At 46.0% G+C, this 26,790-nt stretch overlaps 1 protein-coding gene across 1 annotated transcript in view; it reads right to left on the bottom strand.

Annotated features, from left to right (window-relative positions):
* Positions 1–26,790, bottom strand: part of LOC124712388 (L-dopachrome tautomerase yellow-f2-like) — a 45,256-nt gene that overhangs the window by 6,098 nt on the left and 12,368 nt on the right. Inside the window, exons 2-4 of the mRNA XM_047242683.1 lie at positions 18,913–19,165; positions 13,221–13,580; positions 3,938–4,178 (exon numbers count right to left, since the gene is read on the bottom strand). Of these exons, the coding sequence (XP_047098639.1) occupies positions 3,938–4,178; positions 13,221–13,580; positions 18,913–19,165 (854 nt within the window). The remainder of the gene's footprint in view (positions 1–3,937; positions 4,179–13,220; positions 13,581–18,912; positions 19,166–26,790) is intronic.

Genomic DNA, 26,790 nt, shown 5'->3' on the forward strand with positions numbered 1-26,790 from the left:
TACAGTGGTTAAGTGACTTCAAGACAGCTACTACAAAAAAGGCACATCGTCTGGCAATGAACTCAACCTTATCCCCGTTGCTATCAGAAATTTTCGTGGGGAAGTAGGAGGCTGATTTTCTTAAAAGTGAAGCAGTGGCAAAACATGTTGTGTATAGGTAAAGATATTCCGATGATATTCTTTTAATGGAGAAGTGTTCCATCAGACAACTCCAGAAGTTCCTGGAAAATATGAACCAGTAGCATACTAACATCCCGGGTTCCCGGGTTCGATTCCCGGCGGGGTCAGGGATTTTCTCTGCCTCGTGATGACTGGGTGTTGTGTGCTGTCCTTAGGTTAGTTAGGTTTAAGTAGTTCTAAGTTCTAGGGGACTGATAACCATAGGTGTTAAGTCCCATAGTGCTCAGAGCCATTTGGACCATACTAACATAAAGTCAGGAGATTCCACCACTAATTCTCTATATATCAACTAACAGACAGAAAATAGCAACTATAAGTTTAAAGTCTACCGGAAATACTCCTTCACTGCCACATTCATCCAAACTTCCTCTCAACATCCAACAGCCTACAAACATGCAGCATTCTATCATAGAGATCACCGTCTCTTTGCTGTCCACTTATCCTCAGAAGAATATGACGAGGAACGTAATATAACAAATCATTTGCTAGAAGTAATGAATCTGAATTCAAAATTATTGAGAACATTGTGAATAAAAAACTGAAGAAGCAAGCCAGATACCTACCGTACCCAGTGAACAACGTACAAGGATCGAAAAGGAAGTGGTGCCGTTTATCCTCTACAGATGAAACGTCTAAAAGGCCAAGCAACATTTTCAAGGCAAAGGGTTTCTCTCTGTTTCCATATGTCCGACAGCCATTAGGTACATCTTGCTTCAGTTCAAAAGATAAACATCCGCTCATAATGAAAAGAGGGATTTACAAGTTCATCTGCAAGTGGTATCAGTCCTGATATACTGGAGAGACTTGGATGTCGATGTGTACTAGGCTCAAAGAACACCACAGAAGCTGGAGATTAAAGAAATCAGATTTAGCCTTTGCCGAACAGTGCTTAAACCAAAACCACAAAAACATAATAGATGTAGAAGTCCTACACGCGGAGGGAAATGTCGCAAGGCTCACTCAATTCGAAATCTTAGAAATTAAAAAAAAATTATATTTTCCCGCAATTGCTATTGAACGAGCAGATTTTGTTCAGTTTTTCATCCCTTTTAGAAAATGTTACATCTACATAGGAGCAAAACGTGGATGTCTTCATTCACGAGTAGTTAACGACACAAATGGCCTTATTCCACTGTATGTTGTCCATAGTTATTATAAATGATTTCCTAATGGATGTGGTAGAAAAGAAATGTTACTGTGTCAAGACTTTCAACAGAGATAACATTTATAATTTAAGTCAGGAATCCATGAAAGTATGATAAGGGAAGATGGTACTAAGGACTTAAGCTGTAAGTTGCTTTGAAGTCGGGGACGCCATGCTATATGCCCCAAAAAATTAGCAGACCGCTGTTTATGATTGCTTTTTGTTCTTAACTTCTGTCGTGTGCACAAAACAGTTGCTTCAAATAGAAAGTCTTGCAGTGCTTTAGCGAATAACACACTGTCGACAAGGCATTTTAAGACATTGTTAAAAGCATATTTGATCGAATAATACGATGCATTTCGCCTTAACGTAACTTTCTCCTTTTTATACGTTTGGAATGACCAAGAAGAGAAGTGAACGATATGAAAAGGCTTCCCTTAATACGGACAGGCGAAACTGAAGTTTGGTTTATTTTACCCTCCCGAAAACGCTGAGAACTTATTTTGCTATGTTTGGACGGTTTCCAGTGTTTCCTTCTCACAGCGTTCACCGAGAGAGCTTTTCGAGTAGACTGATAGGAAGTCAAATGACAGAACTAAAACTTCTACAGTAAAAGTGAACAGTGCAATCAAATTTCATGGAACGGCATGTAAAAGAAAATCTCTCTTCAATGAGCCCACTTACGACTGAAATTGATTCCTTTACAAAATTAGAGTGTAATCAGGATGATTAGTATAACCGTAAATGACGCAAGTTGGCGTTTCTGATAAAAATATTTCAACAGAAGCTAAAGTTTAGGGCAGCTAACATGGCGGGCGTCGGCTTCAAGTTTGTGGCATCATAACGGCTCTCTTTAATCTAATAGAAGCCAAGAATCAATAGCTGGCCGATGTGGCCGAGTGGTTCTAGGCGCTTCAGTCTGGAACCGCGTTGCTGCTACGGTCGCAAGCTCGAATCCCACCTTGGGCTTGGGGTTGGGTTGTTTGGGGGAGAGACCAAACAGCGAGGTCATCGGTCTCATCGGATTAGGGAAGGAATTCGGCCGTGTCCTTTCAAAGGAACCGTCCCGCCACTTGCCTGGAGCGATTTAGGGAAAGCACGGAAAAGCTAAATCAGGATTTATTGGCAGGCACTTACAAAATGTAACAGACCTACTAAGGATATTGCCTACACTATGCTTGTCCGTCCTCTTTTAGAATACTGCTGCGTGGTGTGGGATCCTTACCAGATAGGACTGACGGAGTACATCGAAAAAGTTCAAAGAAAGGCGGCACGTTTTGTATTATCGTGAAATTTGGAAGAGAGTGTCACAGAAATTATACAGGATTTGGGTTCAAAAATGGTTCAAAAGGCTCTGAGCACTATGGGACTTAACTACTGTGGTCATCAGTCCCCTAGAACTTAGAACTACTTAAACCTAACTAACCTAAGGACATCACACACATCCAAGCCCGAGGCAGGATTCGAACCTGCGACCGTAGCAGTCGCGCGGTTCCGGACTGCGCGCCTAGAACCGCTAGACCACCGCGGCCGGCAACAGGATTTGGGCTGGACATCACTGAAAGAAAGGCGTTTTTCGTTGCGACGGAATCTTCTCACGAAATTCCAATCACCAACTTTCTCCCCCGAATACGAAAGTATTTTGTTGACACCGACCTAAATAGAGAGGAACGATCACCACGATCAAATAAGGGAAAGCAGAGCTCGTACGGAAAGATATAGGTGTTCATTCTTTCCGCGCGCTATACGAGATTGGAATGAAAGAGAATTGTGAAGGTGGTTCGATGAATCCTCTGCCAGGCACTTAAGTGTGTTTCCCAGAGTATCCATGTAGATGTAGATGAACCGTCGTCCTCCAGAATGCGAGTCTAGTGTGCTATCCACTGCGCCGCCTCGCTCGGTACCTTGGGCTTGGATGTGTGTCATGTCCTTAAGTTAGTTTGGTTTAACTAGTTGTAAGTCTAGGGGACTGATGACCTCAGATGTTAAGTCCCATAGCGCTTAGAGCCATTTGAACCAAGAATCAATAGATTAAGAAAGTTTCCACTTTTATCCTTGTTTGGTTGCCATCTTTGGGATCAGTTGTGTAGTAGGAAACGAACTTATAACTCGAAATCTAATTCGTGCAATAATAATAAAGCTCCTGAAATAAGTCTAAATGTTTCATAATAATAAAATTATAAACAGCCGACCAGTTGCAATGGATAAAGAAATTCTTTACCTAGGTTTCGACAAATATAAATTTGTCTTCTTCAGAAGGTAGCAATTTTACATTAGTAAGGACTAATGTACCATCGCCGTTTTACAATTGTCGGGATAGTTCCATGTGTCAAAAATAAAATACAGCCCTAGAATTAGGGTTTGTCACGTAAATATAAAATAGCTCATGGATCATGCAGAGCTCACAACCGAGCTCATATTTGTTTAAAATATTAAAATATCTAAATACTTCGTTTAATTATTAGAATTTTACCTCACTTGTTTTGTATTTTTCCAAGTAACTAGCATTTTTGCGGTTATTGATTTTTATTGAAAATTGTGTATGTGAAGCAACTTTGTGAAGACGCTGTTAAACAATTGCGGCAAGCAGGAGCGCAGGTGCCGGTTAGTTACCTTGATGTCGCTGGGGTAGACGAAGGAGCGACCGTCGTCAGGGGCGACGACGCCTATGGTGGCAGGGGACATGGGGAGGCCGGTGCGCGAGTTCCAGCAGGTGACGCGGTGGTTGTTCACCTCCATCTGGAAGAGCACGCCCGTCTCCTCGTCCATGAAGCTGCCAGTCGACTGGCCGCTGGGCCCACGCGATCCCACTGCCCGGAAGGAGCGGAACCAGGGCGTCGTGCCAGCCGCGGTCCTGCAAACGCCGGCCATTCTGAAGTACTCTCATGGCTGCGACATCCGTACCAGGTCGGGTTGACAGAAGAGATAGAGAAGATCCAAAGAAGAGCGGCGCGTTTCGTCACAGGGTTATTGGTAAGCGTGACAGCGTTACGGAGATGTTTAGCAAACTCAAGTGGCAGATTCTTCAAGACAGGCGCTCTGCATCGCAGTGTAGCTTGCTGTCCAGGTTTCGAGAGGGTGTGTTTCTGGATGAGGTATCGAATATATTGCTTCCCCCTACTTATACTTCCGAGAAGATCACGAATGTAAAATTAGAGAGATTCGAGCGCGCAAGGAGGCTTTCCGGCAGTCGTTCTTCCCGCGAACCATACGCGTGTGGAACAGCAAAGGGAGGTAATTACAGTGACACGTAAAGTGCCCTCCGCCACACACCGTTGGGTGGCTTGCGGAGTATAAATGTAGATGTAGATGTAGTTTCGGTGCATAACCATCTGACACAAAGCTTACAGGACAATTGGGATAGCCACCAGCATACCACTGTTTAACACCCAGCTGAGGGCCGATGACGGTGGCGACGTTCAGAGATTTTCATATACATCTGTACTCCGCAAGCTATTTTATGGTACGTCGCAGAGGGCACATTTTCTACCACTGTCGCTTCCCCCTTTGCTGTTCCAGTCGCGGGTGGTACCCGGGAAGAAAGATTGTTGTTAAGTCTCTACTTTTACCTTCATGGTCTATTCGCGAGATATATGGAGAAGGAACAACTACGTTGAGTGATTCTTCCAGGAATGTGCGCTCTCGGAACTTTAACAGCAAACCACACCACGCTACAGAACACCTCTCTGGTAGCACCTGCCATTACAGTTGGCTGAGCAGTTTCGTGACGCTTTCGTGTTTACTGAATGAACCTATGACAAAACGCGCTGCTCTTCTTTGAGTCTTCTTTATTTCCTCTATCAGTTTGTACACATGAAAAAAAGTTTTGCATCACCCCGGTTCTAGGCGCTACAGCCTCGGGCATGGATATGTGTGATGTTCTTAGGTTAGTTAGGTTTAAATGGTTCTAAGTTCTAGGGGACTGATGACCTCAGAAGTTAAGTCCCATAGTGCTCAGAGCCATTTGAACCACTTTTTTTCACCCCGGTTCCAAGAACTCCTGAAGATAGACGTTGACAGTGAATATTGTATCACAGACACAGAGCCTTTGGCTATTCAGAGATGTCACTAAACCCACCCAAAGACTTAAACAACCATGGATGAGGAGCGCCTATTAGACGGAGGGGGTCCGACAGCCGATCAATTCCAGTCATTCCACCAGGAAGGAGGTACACAGCTCGTGTCGTCTGTAGTTCAACCATGCCTAGACGGTCAATACCGCAGTTCGACCGCGCCCGCATTGTTACTTTGTGCCAGGCGTCTCTGAGTAAACCAAAGCGAAGCCCGCCCGGTTGGCCGTGCGGTCTAACGCACGGCTTTCAGGGCGGGAAGGAGCGCCTGGTCCCCGGCACGAATCCACCCAGCGGATTTGTGTCGAGGTCCGGTGACCCGGCCAGTCTGTGGATGGTTTTTAGGCGGTTTTCCATCTGCCTCGGAGAATGCGGGCTGGTTTCCCTTGTTCCGCCTCAGTTACACTATGTCGGCGATTGCTGCGCAAACAAGTTCTCCACGTACGCGTACACCGCCATTACTCTACCACGCAAACATAGGGGTTACACTCGTCTGGTGTGAGGCGTTCCCTGGGGGGTCCACCGGGGACCGAACCGCACAATAACGCTGGGTTCGGTGTGGGGCGGCGGAGGGGTGAAGTGGACGGCGGTAGTCGTCGTGGGGTTGTGGTGCGGCAGCGGCGGGGACGGAGCCTCTTCGTCGTTTCTAGGTCCCCGGTTAACATACAATACAATATGATAGATACCAAAGCGATGTTGTTCGGACGTGGAGGAGATACAGAGAGACAGGAACTGTCGATGACATGCCTCGCTCAGGCCGTCCAAGGGCTACTACTGCAGTGGATGACTGCTACCTACGGATTATGGCTCGGCGGAACCCTGACAGCAACGCCATCGTGTTTAATAATTCTATTCGGGCAGTTGCAGGACATCGTGTTACGACTCAAAATGTGCGCAATTTTTTGCATGATACGCAGCTTCACTTCCGACATCCATGGCGAGGCCCATCTTTGTAACTACGACACCATGCAGCGCTTTACAGATGGGCCCAACAACATGCCTAATGGACCATTCAGAATTGGCATCACGTTCTCCACACCGATGAGTGTCGCATATGCCTTCAACCAGACAATAGTTGGAGACGTGATTGGAGGCAACCAGGTCAGGCTGAACGCCTTATACACACTGTCCAGCGAGTGCAAGGTTTCCTGCTGTTTTGGGGTGGCATTATATGGGGCCGACGTACGCCGCTGGTGCTCATGGAAGGCATCGTAAAGGCTGTACGATACGTGAATGCCGTCTTCCAACCGATAGTGCAACCACATCGGCAGCATATTGGCAAGGCATTCGTCTTCATGGACGAAAATTCGCGACCCCATCGTCCACATCTCGTGAATGACTTCCTTCGGGATAACGACATTGCTCGACTAGAGAGGCCAGAATGTTCTCCAGACATGACCCTATCGAACATGCCTCGGATAGAATGAAAATGGCTCTTTATGGACGACGCTTACCATACCAACTCAATCGCCGTTGAGCAGTGGGACAATGTGGACCAGTACCTTGATGAACTTGTGGATAGTATGCCACGGCGAATGCAGGCATGCATTGATACAAGAGGATGTACTACTGAGTATCAGAGGTACCGGAGTGTACAGCAATCTGGACCACCACCTCTTAAGGTCTCGCTATATGGTGGCACTACATGCAATGTGTGGTTCTCATGAGCAATAAAAATGGCGGAAATGGTGTTTATGTTGATCTCGATTCCAATTTTCTGTACAGGTTCCGTAACTCTTGGAACCGAGGTGATGCAAAACTTTTTTGTTGTGTGTAGTATGGATCTCGGAACGACGAGCAACAGTCAACAATTATTTGAGCGAAGGTTTAGTAAGCTCTCTCCTTCGTAGCGGCAACCCCTGCCCCAAGCGTCGATATACTACAGGTCTCTCTTGAACCGTATCGTTCGCCGCAGTTTCTGTTTTTCCCTTGGTTTACTCGTGTTTGGACTTTCTGCGCTTTCCTAGAGGGCAACCCCTGCCCCAAGCGTCGATCCTCTGCAGGTCTCCCTTGGACCCTGTCGTTTGCCACTGTTCCTGATTTTCCCATGGTTTACTCGTGTTTGGAGTTTCCGCACTTTCCTAGAGGGCAACCCCTGCCAGAAGCGTCGATCCTCTGCAGGTCTTCCTTGAACCGTGTCGTTTTCCATTGTTCCTGTTTTTCCCTTGGTTTACTCATGTTTGGAGTTTCCGCACTTTCCTAGAGGGCAACCCCTGCCAGAAGCGTCGATCCTCTGCAGGTCTTCCTTGAACCGTGTCGTTTTCCATTGTTCCTGTTTTTCCCTTGGTTTACTCATGTTTGGAGTTTCCGCGTTTTCCTAGAGGGCAACCCCTGCCGCAAGTGTTGATCCTCTGCACGTCTCCCTTGAACTGTGCCGTTTGGCACTGTTCCTGTTTTTCCCTTGGTTTACTTGTGTTTGGAGTTTCTGCACTTTCCTAGAGGGCAACCCCTGCCCCAAGCGTCGATCCTCTGCAGCTCTCCCTTGAACCATGTCGTTTGCCACTGTTCCTGTTTCTCCCTTGGTTTACTCGTGTTTGGAGTTTCCGCGCTTTGCTAAAGGGCAACCCCTGCCCCAAGCGTCGATCCTCTGCAGGTCTCCCTTGAACCATGTCGTTTGCCACAGTTCCTGTTTTTCTCTTGGTTTACTCGTGTTTGGAGTTTCCGCGCTTTGCTAGAGGGCAACACCTGCCTGAAGCGTCGATCCTCTGCAGTTCTCCCTTGAACCGCGTCGTTTGCCACTGTTCCTGTTTCTCCCTTGGTTTACTTGTGTTTGCAGTTTCCGCACTTTCCTAGAGGGCAACCCCTGCCCGAAGCGTCGATTCTTTGCAGGTCTCCCTTGAACCGTGTGGTTTGCCACTGTTCCTGTTTTCCCCATGGTTTACTCATGTTTGGAGTTTCCGCGCTTTCCTAGAGGGCAACCCCTGCCCCAAGCGTCGATCCTCTGCAGCTCTACCTTGAACCGTGTCGTTTGCCACTGTTCCTGTTTTTCCCTTGGCTTACTCGTGTTTGGAGGGAGGAGGCGCAGTGTGCCGTGCTGAGGGCGGACGAGGCAGTTGAGACGAGTGTTTCGCCCTGGACGACCTTTCTGCAGCGCGTTTTTTTTCCTTTTTTTCGTTCATGGGCTGGGGAAGCTATGAAGTCCGCCTGCGGCAGCCAATAACCTTCAGAAGGTGGTGTCGTCACTGAAAGTAAGATTTTTCATCTAGTTAGTGCAACGGTCGTCGTCTGGCGGGGCCTATCTCCCGGTGTTGTGGGAGCTATTAATAACTGTGTGGCAACGTTTCTCTGCTTTGAGTTTGTGATTGTAAATTGCCTTACGTGTGTGTTACTGCCCCCTTGCATGATCGTACATTTGAACATAATGCTGAATTAAAGGCGCGCATTGTAAAGAAACAAAAAAAAAAGAAAATTTTTTTTTGGCTGTGGACCTTCTGCAAGCCGCTGTTTTCCCATCGACGGCGTAGCTCACTGTTTGGATAAGCACCTTGTAAAATGTTAAATAACCTTTTACTGTTGATTGTTTGGGTTCATAATATTTTGTACACTTTTATAGGGTAATGTTTATATCGTCAAAACATTTATAATTCTTTTATTGTTGTTGCCCTTTTCCTGTTGTCATTTTACACCCAAAGATTACTTGCAGTGCAAATGTCCTGACCGTCTGACTCATTATCGCCCAGCCCAAGCCGCTAAGGATAGAAACCAGAAATTTGGAGAGGGTGTTGATATCATACTGTAGGTGTTGTTTAACAAAGGATTTTTTGAAATTTCACCCTTTAGGGGTAAATTAGGAGATGAAAGGTTTTTTGAAAATATAGCGCTATTAAGGTAATTTTGGAACTAGATCGACGAAAATTGGTATTTGGTCTCTGAAGAAAGATGTATTTCAGCGTTTTTGGAAATTTAACCCTCTGTGGGTGTGAAATGGTGGGCGAAAGTCATTTGTGAAAATAGATCGTTATTAAAGAACAATTGAAATATTGTTAAAGATACAACAGTGAAAATTGATATTTAAATCCTCTGTTAAATTCGACAGGAAAATTTTAGAATTCACATTTAAATTCTCGGTTGCAAATAAAAAAAATGTTTAAGCGTTTTTGGAAATTCAAGCCTTACGGGGGTGAAATAGGGGATGAAAATGTTTACCAAAATGTAACATTACGAAAGTATTTTGTAGCTAAACCCAAGAACACTTGTATTTGGAGTCTCAGTAATACATAAAAAAATACGTGTTTCACTGTTTTTGGAAATTCAACCCGTATGGCAGTGAACAGGCGATGAAAGTTTTTATGGAAGTATTCCGTTATAGAAGCATTTTTGAAGCTAAATCTATGAAAACTTGGCTCCTCTGTTAGAAATAAAAAAGTTTGTTTCACTGTTTTTATAAAATAAACCCATAGGAGGGTGCAGCAGGGTCTCACTGATTCACTGACACATCAGTGCCCAGCGAAAACTGCTATGAATATAAACTTAAAATTTGAAGAGGGTGTACGTAACTACTTGAAAGTAATCTGGATATTTAAGAAATTCTCTGTAATGATTTCAGAAAAAATGGGATATTTCATAAATGAAGTGTCAATAAATTCGTTTCTCCACGGTATAGAGCTATATTTCCCGTAAAAAGTTCAATTTACGCGATATTTAACGGTTAAGAAACAATTCTGAAATGACTTTTTTTAAACCGTGAAATATTTTGTGAAATGATTTGTCTACAAGTAATCAATGAAACGGACTAGAGAAACGCTTGACGTGTCATAGAATGGTGCTCGAAATTTTGGCGTGTGAAATAAGCAATGCAACACTTTTTTCCTCAGCTAATTTTGGTTGAAAAACCCGAAATTTGTCGTGGGATATCGTGGAATATTCCCTCTTCAGCCCGTAAGGTTTCATAATGTTCCAATAGGTGGCGGCGCTACAGGTAGCCTACAAAATGGCGTCTGTGACAGAGGTGCTTTCCAAGCAGAGATCTGTCATTGAGTTTCTTTTGGCAGAAAACGAGAACATCGCAGATATGCCTAGGCACCTGAAGAATGTGTATGGAGACCTGGCAGTGAACAAAGCCACGGTGAGTCGTTGGACGAGACCCCTGTCATCATCGCAGCGAGATAACCCATCTGATCTCCCTCGTGCCGGCCGGCTGACACAGCTGTGACTCCTGCAACGTTGGAACGTGCGGACACTCTCATTCGAGTTGATCCACGGATCACAATCAAACACCACTCGCTGCACAATTGGACGTCTCTGTTGGTAGGGCTGACACATTTGTCCTCTAGTTGGGGCACTCAAAGATCGGTGCCCTCTCCGTCCCTCAACAGAATGCGATAGAGAGCAATGGACAACCATTTGTGCTAAACTGCCTGCACGTTACAACGCTAATTGTGAGAATTTTTTGGTGACCATTATCACCGGCGATGAAAACATGGGTTCATAATATCGAACCGAAAACAAAACGGCAATCCATAGGGTGCCGCCACACTACCTCTCACCCGAAAAAGAATTTAAAACCACACCCTCTGGTGGTAAAGCCATGCCGGCGAGCTTTTGGAATTCTGAAGGGGCTGTTCTATTTGATGCGCTCCCTCATGGTACAACGCTAAACTTTGAAGTCTGTTGAAGTGAAAGTGAAGAAACGATTTCAGCGTGTTCGTCGCCAGAAAAGTTCAAACGAACTGCTCCTTCTCCATGACAGCGCAAGCCCTCGCACAAATATAGGCCCTCGAGAGGAGCTCACGAAACTTCATTGGACTCGTCTTCCTTATCCGTCCTACAGCCCAGATCTCACACCTTTCTGTTTGGGCCAATGCACTCTGCAGGAAGAAGTACATGGATGATAGGAAGGTTATTGATGAAGCAAGACGTTGGCTTCGATGTCGATTATTAGAGTGGTACCGTGTGGCATAGGAGCCCTCCCCGGAAGGTGAAAAATACGGTTTTGCAACCAAAGGAGTGGGGAGATAATGTGGTGTATTGGAATCCTCAATAAAAGGAACCGCTTGCATTACTTACTGAACGCCCCTCTTATGTACAGCAAATGAGGTGCCACTAGCTGGCAGCGGTGGCTCGAGCGGTTCTAGCCGCTTCAGTCCAGAACCGTGCGACTGATACGGTCGCACGCTAGAATCCTGCCTCAGGCGTGGATGTGTGTGATGTACTTAGGTTAGTTAGCTTTGAGTAGTTTAAAGTTCTAGGGGACTGATGACCTCAGATGTTAAGTCCCATAGTGCTCAGAGCCATATAAACCATTTTTTGAGGTGCCACTTGAAAATTTAAACTTCAGTGTTTGACTTAGAATCACAAATAGTATTAGGGGATCTTTGTCGGTGTTGCATCATTCAAATGTTTCTGTAACCTAGCCATTAAAATTGCTACACCAAGAAGAAATGCAGATAATAAACGGGTATTCATCGGACAAATATATTATACTAGAACTGACATGTGATTACGTTTTCACGCGATTTGGGTGCATAGATCCTGATAAATCAGTACCCAGAACAACCACCTCTGGCCGTAATAACGGCCTTGACACGCCTGGCCATTGAGTCAAACAGAGCTTGGATGGCGTGTACAGGTACAGGTGCACATGCAGCTTCAACACGATACCGCAGTCATCAAGAGTAGTGACTGGCGTATTGTGACGAGCCAGTTGCTCGCCCACCATCGATCAGACGTTTTCAATTGGTGAGAGATCTGGAGAATGTGCTGGCCAGGGCAGCAGTAGAACATTTTCTGTCTCAAGAAAGGCCCGTAGAGGTCGTGCATTATCCTGCTGAAATATAGGGTTTCGCAGCGATCGAATGAAGGGTAGGACCACGGGTCGTGGCACATCTGAAATGTAACGTCCACTGTTCAAACTGCCGTCAACGCAAACAAGAGGTGACCGAGACATGTAACCAATGGCACCCCATACCATCACGCCAGGTGATACGCCAGTATGGCGATGAAGAATACAAGCTTCCAATGTGCGTTCACCGAGATGTCGCCAAACACGGATGCGACCATCATGATTCTGTAAACAGAACCTGGATTCATCCGAAAAAATGACGTTTTGCCATTCATGCATCCAGGTTCGTCGTTGAGTACACTATCGCAGTTGGTGCTGCCTGTGATGCAGCGTCAAGGGTAACCGCAGCCGTGGTCTCCGAGCTGATAGTCCATGCTGCTGCAAACGTCGTCGAACTGTTCGTGCAGATGGTTGTTGTCTTGCAAGCGTCCCCATCTGTTGACTCAGGTATCGAGACGTGGCTGCACGATGCGTTACAGCCATGCGGATAAGATGCCTGTCATCTCGACTGCTAGTGATACGAGGCCGTTGGGATCCAGCAAGGCGTTCCGCATTACCCTCCTGAACCCACCGATTCCATATTCTGCTAACAGTCACTGGATCTCGACCAACGCGAGCAAAAATGTCGCTATACGATAAACCGCAATCGCGGTAGGCTACAATCCGACCTTTATCAATGTCGGAAACGTGATGGTACGCATTTCTCCTCCTTACACAAGGAATCACAACAACGTTTCACCAGGCAACGCCGGTCAACTGCTGTTTGTGTATGAGAAATCGGTTGGAAGCTTTCCTCATGTCAGCACCTTGTAGGTGTCGTCACCGGCGCCAACCTTGTGTGAATGCTCTGAAAAGCTAATCAATTGCGTATCACAGCATCTTCTTCCTGTCGTTAAAGTTTCGCGTCTGTAGCACGTCATCTTCGTGGTGTAGCAATTTTAATGGCCAGTAGTGTATGTTATTTCTTGCTTTCAGACAATTCGTTTCTCAAATCGTTTGGCCATTTTTAATGTCTCTCGGCACACGTAATGCAGAGTGAACCAACCTGTTGCGCAGGAGTCTGGTGGAGACGGCGTACTCGGTGGTGGCGGACAGCGCGTGGAAGTAGAGGGTGCGGAAGCCGCCGTCCGCGGGGTCTGGCGCCGACAGCGCCGCCGAGAAGACGCCGTCCGTCCACTGGAAGTCCAGCCCGGCGATGCGGTAGTCGCCGTGCTGCGGCTCGAAGAAGAAGAAGTGGTGCTGCACGCGGAACGACGACATGCGCGCCAGGTCGAACACCACCATGGCGTAGGATCCCAGGTCCGGCAGGTAGGCGAACGCCTCGGCGCACCTGTCCGTCGTCACGTCCACCGCGATGTGCGCGAAGAACGAGTCCGGCCGGTAGTCCGCCTCCTTCAGGTAGTAGCTGCGGGCACACGGCCGCGCGTCAGCACGTAAGGCAGTGCAGATCCACAGTATCTGCAATATCTAAATCGATAAATGTAGGGTAATTTACTTGCGATTGTACAGACTACCACTGTCAGGGACACCAAAAGACTAATAATATCCTCCGCAGCAAGCATATAAATACTGCGACATAAAAGTTTTCTGGGTTTGGTACCGCGTCATAATGTAAAGAACTACTGCTGCTATAGAAAAACCAACTTTATTTTAATAATAACCTATTAAAATAATCACCTGGAAAAATAAAGTTCCCTCTCCTTCTTCCTTAAGTGACCAATGAAACTATCTACCTTTTTAAAATTATGATGTAATTCCATGCGCAGTGAACATTAGCAACAAAATATAAAGGACACTGCACAGCTAGACCGCACCATTAGACCCAGAAGAAGGCCGCTTCAATCGTGGCCGAAATGTTGGTTTTTCTCCAGTAGCAGTAGTTTTTTACATTATGACGCGGTACCAAACCCAGAAAACTTTTATGTCGACTGACTCTGGCCGCGGAAGCCTACGCAATTATATAAATACTTGTTTTGCAGGCCGTGCAGTTCTAGGCGCTGCAGTCTCGAACCGCGCGACCGCTACGGTCGCAGGTTCGAATCCTGCCTCGGGCATGGATGTGTATTATGTCCTTAGGTTAGTTAGGTTTAATTAGTTCTAAGTTCTAGACAACTGATGACCTCAGAAGTCGCATAGTGCTCAGAGCCATTTTGAACTTGTTTTGCAAATCAAATTGCCTTTTCCTGCTGCTAGTTACATTATATCTCCCATACGCTTTTCGCCTTCTCCTGTTCTAAGGTATCATCAGCGGGATCTATAACGATACAGTCTTGTTAGTTATAGATTATAAAACAGTTCAGTTCGCGATTTTTTGTAAAAAAAGTAATTACTTACGATTTGCTGATTTGCGTTTCCTCACATCTGGTCTGGAGGTCGCACTACCACTTTTATCAAATGGGTCTGAGCACTATCTACATCTACATCTACATCCATACTCCGCAAGCCACCTGACGGTGTGTTGCGGAGGGTACCTTGAGTACCTCTATCGGTTCTCCCTTCTATTCCAGTCTCGTATTGTTCGTGAAAAGAAGGATTGTCGGTATGCTTCTGTGTGGGCTCTAATCTCTCTGATTTTATCCTCATGGTCTCTTCGCGAGATATACGTAGGAGGGAGCAATATGCTGCTTGACTCTTTGGTGAGCGTATGTTCCCGAAACTTCAACAAAAGCCCGTACCGAGCTACTGAGCGTCTCTCCTGCAGAGTCTTCCACTGGAGTTTATCTATCATCTCCGTAACGCTTTCGCGATTACTAAATGACCCTGTAACTAAGCGCGCTGCTCTCCGTTGGATCTTCTCTATCTCTTCTATCAACCCTATCTGGTACGGATCCCACAATGCTCAGCAGTATTCAAGCAGTGGGAGAACAAGCGTACTGTAACCTACTTACTTTGTTTTCGGATTGCATTTCCTTAGGATTCTTCCAATGAATCTCAGTCTGGCATCTGCTTTACCAACGATCAGCTTTATATGATCATTCCATTTTAAATCACTCCTAATGCGTACTCCCAGATAATTTATGGAATTAACTGCTTCCAGTTGCTGACCTGTTATATTGCAGCTAAATGATAAGGGATGTATCTTTCTATGTATTCGCAGCACATAACACTATGGGACTTAAGACCTAAGGTCTTCAGTCCCCTAGAACGTAGAACTACTTAAACCTGACTAACCTAAGGACATCGACACACATCCATGCCCGAGGCAGGATTTGAACCTGCGACCGTAGCGGTCGCGTGGTTCCAGACTGAAGCGCATAGAACCGCTCGGCCACACTGGCCGGCCACTTTTATCACTGCCATATATTCACATCTTGGTGTTCTCGCCATCCACACACTGTTCGTCATGTTTCTCACCACACAGCGCGCATCTTATATTTGTAGGTCCGTGTGTTTTAGTGTGCATGTCCTTGTGTCATGGGCCTCGGCGCATTTTCTGCACCTTACTGCCATGGTGCAGTGTGCTGCAATGTGATTCAGGCCCTGGTACCTGAAGCACTGCACCATCTTGTTTTTGCGGCGCAGTGGTTCAGTCGTCACAGGGACAGCCAGGATTGTATTTCCCTCTTGTTTTGCGGGATATCTGGCAGTGTCACCTGATATAGGGGCCATTTGCTCCCTGTGTTGCCCATCTGCTGGACCGCCTTGACGACGTATCCCTGGGCAGTCAAGTCTGTTTTGATCGCCTGGGGGGACAGTCGCCTCGGGAGGTCTCGGATCACAATGTTCTTGTTACGTGTCTTTGTTGTGGGGAATGTGTAGTGGGGTATGTTTTTGTTGTTAAGAAGTGTTTTGATTGTGGTGTAGTGTTCAAGTGTGCGTACTGTTATTTTGATTTTGTCACCACCAGCAGGTTTTGCCTGGAAACTGCCTCCCCCGATTTCTGTTTTTAGCATCTCGAAAGTTCCTCATAGTTCTGGGTAAACTCTGCGACAGTCGGAGGGAAGTGGTGGGTGACATGGTTTTGGGTTTGTGTTGTGTCGTGTGATGTCTCTGGCTCATCAGCCACCGCCTGAAACCTGTTCGGGGTGGGTCCCACTCCCCGAACCGCCGGAAGCCTCGGGTGGCGAAAGGTTTTCTTCGCCAGCACGAAACCGTCCGAGTCTTGCCCGTTTACGTGGTTCCCTTCCATTGCCGTTGTTTCCTGGTCCCCTCCCAGGCCGACGAAAGGTGCTGTCGAGGCGCAGGTTCCTCACAGTGTGCTGGAGTGGTTGGGGTGGGGGTGGTGGAGTGCTTCTGAGTGCTTCTCCTTCCTGTCCTTCCTTGCACGCCGCTGTTTTGATGAGGTGGACTTGAGTCCAGGGATTTGAGGAACTGAGATCGGGTAGGGGGTTGGTTAGCAGTTGCGCGTTTGGGAAGGATTTTGGTCGGTTGACGGGACTTCTGCTTGCCACTTAGTCGGAGGATGTGTTCGGCGAGGCGATTTTGGCCGTTGGCAAGCAGGAGCGGTCTAGGGGGGAAGGGGGGGGGGGATCGCAAATACTAACAAGTATTTGTTTGTGATATGCGTGTGTTTGCCATGTCTGGAGCGGAAAGGGGGTTTGCTGCCAGGTGATTGTCAGTTACAACTTTAGTTGTCACCGTTGGGTTTTCCGGTTGCATTGCTGACCCTAGGAGAACGATGGTAGACGCGGAATTCTGGACGGAGGCTGCGGAAAGCCTTTCTGTGGCTCCGCGGCCTGCTTCCAGGTCCTGGCCTACTTTTTCCCTATTCTTGGGGGGAGCAGAGACTAACTGTGAGGTAGCCGAAGCACTCGAAACGGCCGGCGGCGCGGCCAGCGGCAACAAGAAAATGCGCCTCGTGTCGTCAGCGGAAAGAGACCGTCGCCACTCCAAGGCACCACCAAAGCTCGACATACCACCTCGACGAGAAGACACGACAATTCTGCTGTCAGGCGACGCCATGCAAAACTTCCCAAGTGCAGTTCTGCTGAGCTGCTAGACCTCGGTGCAAGTGCCTGTCAGTGTTTTAATAAAAACTGAGCCCTAAAACACTTCTGTTTGTACTCCCGTGCAAGCGGGGGCCTATGGCTGACAGTGCGCGAGAAAGAGGAGCAAGCTCAACCCTTCAGTGCCACTCAGCGAGTGTCAGGTTCACGTCTCGTCCTGATCTTTATAGCCGCTGGAGCACAGGTTTCTCTGCATCCTCGGTGCCAATTAGGCGCTAGCGGAATCGGCGCGGCAGCAGGTGGTGGCGGTGGGGGGGGCGGGGGCAGCTGCGGGCGTCGAGTCCTGGCGTCTCGTCTCGATGTGGCCTGTTTATTCGATCCACCGCCACCGAACTGCCTCCAACGGTGCGCTCTCGTCTTATTCTCGCTAATGTTGTGTTCCGTGCGGTGCTGAGTTGGGTGCCGCCATCGCGGTTGACCAGGTTATCACTGACCTGTATCTTCACTGCCTCTTTAATAATAGAGTCCCAGAGACGCTTCGCTCTACACAGTCTCTTCTGAGAAAAATAGGGGTAAGCTTTAGGTTCAAAATGGCTCTGAGCACTATGGGACTTAACATCAGTGGTCATCAGTCCCCTAGAACTTAGAACTACTTAAACCTAACTAACCTAAGGACATCACACACATCCACGCCCGAGGCAGGATTCGAACCTGCGACCATAGCAGTCGCGCAGCTCCGGACTGAGCGCCTAGAACCGCGAGACCACCGCGGCCGGCTAAGCTTTAGGGAAAGACAGGTAACGTACTGTGTGTACAAGATCCAAGAGGGAAAAATAAGAGTGGAGTACCAAACACGAAGCGCTCAGGTTAGAAAAGGTGTCAGACGTTGCTGTCTTCAGTGAAAGTGAAGAAGAACCACAGGATCTGTTGAATGGAATTTTTTTAATGAGTGAAGAATATGGACTGAGAGTAAATCGAAGAAAGACGAAAGTAACGAGAAGCAGCAGAAATGAGAATAGCGAGGAACATAACATCATAATTGGGAATCACAAGGCACTCGAAGTTAAGGAATTCTGGTACCTAGGCAGCAAAATAACCAATGACGTACGGGGCAAGGAGGACATGAAAAGCAGACTAGCACTGGAAAAAGGACATTCCCGGGAAAGAGAAGTCTACTAGAACCAAACATAGCCGGCCGGTGTGGCCGTGCGGTTCTAGGCGCTTCAGTTTGGAACCGCGTGACCGCTACGGTCGCAGGTTCGAATCCTGCCTCGCGCATGGATGTGTGTGATGTCCTTAGGTTAGTTAGGTTTAAGTAGTTCTAAGTTCTAGGGGACTGATGACCACAGATGTTAAGTCCCATAGTGCTCGGAGCCATTTGAACCTTTGAACCAAACATAAGCGTCAATTTGCGGAAGAAATTTCTGAGAATTTACGTTTGGAGCACAGCACACATGGACCGTGGAAAATATGAACAGAACAGAATGGGAGCATTTGAGGCATGATACTACAGACTAGTTTAGGAAATTCAGTGGACTGATTAGGAAGGAATGTGGAGGTTGTGCGCAGAATCGGAGATGAAAGGAATACATGGAAAACACTGAAAAGAAGAAAGGAGAGGATGATAGGACATGTGTTAAGACATCAGCGAAGAACTTCCATGGTATTAGAGGGAGGTGCAGAGGTTAAAAACTGTAGAGGAAGGCAGAGAATGGAATACATCCAGTAAAGAATTGAGGATGTAGGTTGCAACTGCTCCTTGAGATGAGAGGGTTGGCACAGAAGAGGAATTCGTGGCGGACTGCATCAAATCAGAAGACCAATGAGGAAAAAAAAGAAGAAAGACTGTACTTGAAGATGGGCCGGTCGTTGAGCAGGTTGAAAACGAGGATCTGCGGTGCGGTGATGGTGACGACAGTGCCGTTGCCAGGATCGGCGAGCCCGGTGTCGACGACCCAGAGGCGGTCGCATGGATCCACCCAGACGCGGTAGGTGGAGGTGATGCGCGGTGCGCTGCCCCTGCTGGTGGGCCCCCTGCCCAGACGGTTCGTCTCCCAGTTGGGATAGGGCCGCAGGGCAGGCGACCGCCGCGCCGTACTCTTCCCTGTGGACAAACCAGGCCACGCTGCATCTTAGCACGTTGCCTCTTTCCTTAGACACAAGTACACTACTGGCTATTAAAATTGCGACACCAAGAAGAAATGCAGCTGATAAACGGGTATTCATTGCACTAATATAATATACAAGAACTGGCATGTGATTACATTTTCACGCAATTTCGGTGCATAGATCCTGAGAAATCAGTACCCAGAACAACCACCTATGGCCGTAATAACGGCTTTCATACGCCTGGGCATTGAGTCAAACAAAGCTTGAATGGCGTGTATAGGTACAGCTGCCCATGCAGCTTCAACACGATACCACAGTTCATCAAGAGTAGTGACTGGCGTATTGTGACTAGCCAGTTGCTCGGCCACCATTGACCAGACGTTTTCAGTTGGTGAGAGATCTGGAGAATGTGCTGGACAGGGAAGCACTCGAACATTTTCTGTATCCAGAAAGACCCGTACAGGACCTGCAACATGTGGTCGTGCATTATCCTGCTGAAATGTAGGGTTTCGCAGGGATCGAATGAAGGGTAGAGCCATAGGTCGTAACAAATCTGAAATGTAGTGTCCACTGTTCAAAGTGCGGTCAATGCGAACAAGAGGTGACCGAGACGTGTAACCAATGGCACACCATACCATAACGCTGGGTGGTACGCCAGTATGGCGATGACGAATACACTCTTCCAATGTGCGTTCGAGCGATGTCGCCAAACACGGATGCGACTATCATGTTGCTGTAAACAGAACCTGGATTCATCCGAAAAAATGACATTTTTCCATTCGTGCACCCAGGTTCGTCGTTGAGTACACCATCGCAGGCGCTCCTGTCTGTGATGCAGCGTCAAGAGTAACCGCAGCCATGGTCTCCGAGCTGATAGTCCATGCTGCTGCAAACGTCGTCGAACTGTTCGTGCAGATGGTTGTTGTCTTGCAAACGTCCCCATCTGTTGACTCAGGGATCGAGACGTAGCTGCACGATCCGCTACAGCCATGCGGATAAGATTCCTGTCATCTCGACTGCTAGTGGTACGAGGCCGTTGGGATCCAGCACTGCGTTCCGTATTATCCTCCTGAACCCACCGATTCAATATTCTGCTAACAGTCATTGGATCTCGACCAACGCGAGCAGCAATGTCGCGATACGATAAACCGCAATCGCGATAGGCTAAAATCCGACCTTTATCATAGTCGGAAACGTGATGGTACGCATTTCTCCTCCTTACACGAGGCATCACAACAACGTTTCACCAGGCAACGCCGGTCAACTGCAGTTTGTGTATGAGAAATCGGTTGGAAACTTTCCTAATGTTAGCACGTTGTAGGTGTAGGTGTCGTCACCGGCGCCAACCTTGTGTGAATGCTCTGAAAAGCTAATCATTTGCGTATCACAGCATCTTCTTCCTGTCCGTTAAATTTCGCGTCTGTAGCACGTCATCTTTGTGGTGTAGCAATTTTAATGGCCCGTAGTGTACCTTGGACTGATTAATCGTCTCCTTTACCTAACACTCGAATTCACTGAACAATTAAAATTAACAAATTACTATATACTTGCTGCGACCTTTACCGCTGTCCCTGTAAGAATAATGTTATTGCGCCAGCGGAAAAATAGAACATGTATGCAGATGAGAAAGAAGTTTTGTTCATATAATATACAAATTGCTCTTTGTGTGTGTAAAAAAAAAAAAAAAAAAAAAGAAATACGGTGGCATCCAATGATCGGAAAGTTTTCAGAACAAGTAATTCATTATATTCAGAGCCTAAGTTGTACTCCTTGCATGTTCGCAGCATGCAGGGCCCAGTAATCACGAAGTCAACAATTATTTCACTTAGCCATATTAGAAGGGCCAAAAACACTGTGTCAAATATCTGTACTGTAGTGTTATTCATCGAAATGAATTCAAAAATTTGCATGGAAATGGTTACTCGTTTAGTTTACAGATGCTCAGATAGCTTTTTACATATAAACGGTGTAGCTAAACTAATACTTTTGGTTTAAATACAGTCTAAGTGTTTCGATTTTTTCGTTCACTGCTTTATGTTTACAACTGACCTTTTCTCTGCTGCTTTGCTCCTCTATCCACCTCATCCTTTTCCACAAGTATAGCCCCAATAAAACAGGTTGATAGAGTAAGCTAATACTACTCCCAGAACATGCCTGTCGTGCTGGGCAGTCTACATGTCAGGAACTTGAAAACAGTTTTTTTGCCTCTGACATAAAGGGCCCCCAAAAGCAGGTCGATAAGGCAGGTCGACACTATTCCCACTAAATATGACTGTTGTGTAGGGCAGTCTGTACAGCATGTGTCGGAAAAACACATTTTTGTCCTTATCTGCGCTCCTAATGGAGCTAGGAGCCCACAGTGCTGATACTAATGTAGCTAGCTGTTTATGTCCCAGATTTGATTGAAATCGATCTTGGGGTTTGGGAGCAATTCTGAATATAGGTGCATGTTGCTTCATACGTATATATGTTAATGAAGAGCAGTGCAAGGGAAAGATTGTGGATCAAGGTTTGTAAGAAAATGCAGCAGATCAAGTACAGCACGACGTTTTCAGAGCATTGCTGTGAAGCTGACATTGATATACCTTCGATGTCACGTGTACACATTGGAGATCGCCCAGTGCCTAGCATTTATATTATAGTTTCCGTAACACATGGAGATTGTAAGTTGCAGTAGATGTTTCATAAATGAGTGTAATGTTTAAGTGCATGGTAACTGTTAGACAAAATACGATGTTATACTTGGTTTCCTTTGCTGTTTACAGCTGGTGTCAAAGAAGTGTGCATGCATTGTGCATTTTATTTACATGTTTTGATTTGTAATACTTTGCTGCAAGGCACTCAGGGTATGAGGGGTGACTAAGCCACCACCAGATATGGATCTCTTAACCAAAGTGTTTGCTACACTTGGATTCGGTTGCACCGTTTAAAGTCTGACCAACAGCAAGAGGGATGCTGCCGACTCACAAACATCTGGAGACAGGTGAGAGAAGCAAGTGAGTTTGTTGCTGTCTCTCTACGTTCTTAATAAGTTTGGAATGCAGAAAAACACTTCATGAAAATCCTAGCGGTGTGCAATACTCAAAGAGCCCAGCAGTCAGAGTTGGATAAGGCCACAACGAGGCAAACCTTAAAGCAATGCAGGAGTTTCCAGGTTACAAGCCAGCCATAGAAAGTTCGAAATCTTATCTTGTATGAAGTATGGGATGCGTGGTCACTTAACATCGGTTGTTCACTGAGTGGGATAGTAAATTGATCCCACCAATGACAAAGATGTACAACGGAAAATTCAGCACCCTCGCGGAAAGAGTGGGGAATCATGGTAACTGTGGTGTCACCGCCAAACACCACACTTGCTAGGTGGTAGCTTTAAATCGGCCGCGGTCCATTAGTATACGCCGGACCCGCGTGTCGCCACTGTCAGTGATAGCAGACCGACCGCCACCACACGGCAGGTCTAGAGAGACTTACGAGCACTCGCCCAAGTTGTACAGCCGACGTTCATAGCAATGGTTCACTGACAAATACGCTCTCATTTGCCGAGACGATAGTTAGCATAGCCTTCAGCTACATTTGCTACGACCTAGCAAGGCGCCGTGTTCAATTGATATTGAGATTCTAAATGTATCATCAAGAGCGATGTTCTACAAATGTGGATTAAAGTTAAGTATTCCAGAAGCTACGTACTTTTCTTTATAACATTCATTACGTATCCTGTTTCAGACCTCAAGCCAGCCTGCGTGAGTTTGAGCGCGTGCCTTTCGGCTTCCTCTCATTGCGTCTAGGCTGTCTTGTCTAGACACAACAGTAACAACACTGCGGCAGAGGGTAGCCAAGCGGGCAAACATAAACAGTGAGTGATCAATGACACGAGAAATCAGGGATCCATCAGTCATACTGAAGTGAATCAGTCAATGAGCCAGCAATACAGAGAGTCAATGAGCCAGCAATACAGAGAGAGAGGAATCGGACAGGAGAAGAGAGACAATGTGTTTGCCCTGTGGAAGCACACCAAACCATAGTCGACTGAGTCTTCAGTCATTAAGCCAGATCACTGCATTCATTCTGATGTCAGTCGTCACTTTCCACTTCATACTAAATAAACACTCTTTACTGCCTGATGCTCGAATCTTTAAGCATCTGTCTGCACTTCGTCGTCTTATCTCAGCATCCAAATATCTGTACTACACTGACACCGCTTGTGTGAAATAATCCCTGCAGACAACAGACTCCATCGCTGGGTCGGTAATATTGCATTGGCTGCCAGGCTATACCATGAAGAATTTAGGTCGGCAATCAGCCAGCACAGATAAAGGAGTTTGAACCACAGAACACGGAAGATGAAAACTGCCGTCTGTCAACCAGCAGTGAAACAAATGAGGTGGGGTGACTGACACATTCTATCGATCTCATATTTGTCACACATTGTTTCATGGATAATTAACTTAGTCGAGTGGTGAGGTGAGATGATCCATTTCCTTCTTACTTTTCCAATTACTGAGTGGTGTTCATGCCCAGTAAGCAGGCCGCGAGAACAATATTTGTGTTGTCGATATAGAAATAAATATAAATGTTTCCATATATTAATCTTTCAGTCAATTTAACTCACATTTTTGGTAGCCAGATCATTCCCTCTGTCATTTTGAATTCCAATAGAGATTTGAGATAATTCAGACAGTGAATTTTGTTATCAACCAAAATTTTCAACATATCAGTTTTTCTTCTTGTGCATATATGTTTATCGTGCTTGCGTTAATTGTTATGATGGAAGATATTCCAGCATTTCGGGCACTGCTTTTCCTGTGCAACAAAAACGACATGTTATGTTTTTTATTATATATAAATGAAAGGCACAATATTGTGTATGTTCTACAGATCAATTTATTTAGTTAACCAATTTAAGGTTTACAGTGCCATCACTACACTTTAATTATCATCGTCAAAGAAGTTAGAATATTTCCAAACAGCACAGTAAAAATATGCTGCTCATGTAAAATGGAGCAAAAATACACATTAAATTTTGTCCTTGACAGTGCAGTGGTAATTTAATTACAAAGGCAAAAAGTTGAAAAGTAAATAAAGGGAGTAAACATTAACTCTAAACTAGAAAAACAGTGCTTACATAACGGTCTCTATATATAAAAGGCATAGCCGCTACCAAGCCCGGTTGAGAAAGGAGGAGGGGGGTGAGTCGCACCTCGTAAAAAACGTTGGTTCACTTGGCTCGAGTGATAGTACCTTGAGAGGGTCCCTTGCCAGGGTAACGGTGAAGACCTCAACGGCAGTGAAGGCGGAGATAAAGATCATCAGTACGGCGGAACTGGCGGAAGAGGCAGCCATGCTTTTAGGGTTAATATAAAAGCTAACGATAGCAAACCCAGACGCGTCTGAACCCATAATGGGCGGCTTTCTGGTCAGCGTCTGTTCCCTATGTTAGGGGCGACTGCATTAATTGCTCCAGGAACTAACAATCCCTGATTCTAATATGCCAGTGGAAACATTGGACAAACGCGAGATGCTACTCAATCCACCCGCCAACAGGCGGTAACCGGGTCTTGAGAGTAGGAGTCATCTGACAGACTTCCAGCCAAAACTATCTTATCTAGGCACATTTACTATCAACGCTATAATTCAACCGGAAAAATTACACATCCTAGTACAGGAGTTAGATCTACAAAAAATTCAGATTTTAGGCCTTTGAGAAACATGATGCACAGATGAAGCCACAGTACATTATGGAAATTACTGCATATTTAAGTGTAAAACAGAAAAACGTATCACTAAAGGTGCTCCGCTTCTGGGAATGACTTTTGTCATACAGTATAATGTAACAGACTCCATTCGAGATATGTGCCCCCTAAGAAGTCGCCTTACGACAATGCGCATGCAGAGCGCTAACACGAAATATATCTTAATTAATGTTCATACACCCACCAACATTGCTAACAAAAAGAATTCACAGGCTGTGGAGAAATTCTGGACCGACCTTGAGAAAGTAATGACTAAATTTCCAAAGCAGAACATCAAAATCTTATTGGGTGATTTCAGTGCTCAGATAGGCAAAGAAAAACATACTGTAAATCTGTGGGAAAATATCCCGCCGATAAATTTACCAACAAAAACGGGAGAAGGCTTATCGAACTATGCCAATAAAACAACGTTAAAATCATGTCAACATCATTCAAGAAGAATCCTCGAAAACAGAGGACCTGGAGATCCCCCATTAAAGAGCTCGTTGATTATCAGATTGATCATGTTGCCATCTCGTATTCTCTACAGAAGGAAGTTCATGACATACAAGTCTGTAGAGGTGCAAACGTAGCCGGCCGTGGTGGCCAAGCGGTTAAAGGCGCTACAGTCTGGAACCGCGCGTCCGCTACGGTCGCAGGTTCGAATCCTGCCTCGGGCATGGATGTGTGTGATGTCCTTGGGTTAGTTAGGTTTAAGTAGTTCTAAGTTCTAGGGGACTGATGACCTTAGAAGATGAGTCCCATAGCGCTCAGAGCCATTTGAACCATTTTGAACCAAGGTGCAAACGTAGATTGAGACCAATATCTAACACGGTTAAAAATGAAATTTACCCAAAGAGAGTCCACTGCAAGAAAATGCACCAGTAGAAATTTGACTCCAGGAGAATCAAAGAAACTAAGCTTGGGAAGAACTGGAAAAAGGCCGGGCAGATACATGGGAAAAATTTCACCCAGGAAAACTGTAGGGAATTTTTCGACACTCCTTGATTGTCCGGAACCACCTTCGAGATTACATAAAGAAAGGCCTACTTAGACGCACCTTGAATCATTCCCACCAACACAAGAAGAAATTCACAAACGCACTATTAAATTAAGAAAGAGTAGAACATCTGGTGAAGATGGGATTATAGCTCAGCTACTGAGAACTCTAGGACCAAATTCTCTCAGAGAATTAACCCAAATCATTGCAGGTATTTGGGAGACAGAAAAATTAACCCAGGAATGGAAATGTGCACTTATTCATCCATTACACAAAAAAGGAGACAAATTGATGTAAATAATGATCGAGGTATATCCCTACTTCAGCTCGCTTACAAAGTTTTATCAGCCTGTCTTCTTCAAAGAGTGCAGGAGCAACTGCAAAATAAAACTGGTGAATACCAAGATAGCTTTCTCCCCAATAGATCCAGCACAGAACAAATTTTTCAGTCTAAAAGCAGAGGTAAAATACAAAGCAGTCAGAAACAGCCCAATAATTCGCACGTTTGTTGAGTTCAAAAAGACATACGACTCAGCTGAACGACAAGCACTTTTCGATATACTTGAAGAACAAGGGTTAGATCCAAAAGCCGCCCGTTGTGGCCGTGCGGTTCTAGGCGCTTCAGTCTGGAACCGCGTGACCGCTACGGTCGCAGGTTCGAATCCTGCCTCGAGCATGGATGTGTGTGATGTACTTAGGTTAGTTAGTTTTAAGTAGTTCTAAGTTCTAGGGGACTGCTGACCACAGATGTTAAGTTCCATAGTGCTCAGAGCCATTTGAACCATTTAGATCCAAAAACCCATAACCTCATTAAAGATACATCGAACAATACTATCTCCAAAGTGAAATTCATGGGTGAAATATCTGAGCCCTCCTTGATCAAAACTGGCG

This window comes from Schistocerca piceifrons, chromosome 8, assembly GCF_021461385.2.
Source record: "Schistocerca piceifrons isolate TAMUIC-IGC-003096 chromosome 8, iqSchPice1.1, whole genome shotgun sequence".
Classification (NCBI taxonomy): domain Eukaryota; kingdom Metazoa; phylum Arthropoda; class Insecta; order Orthoptera; family Acrididae; genus Schistocerca; species Schistocerca piceifrons.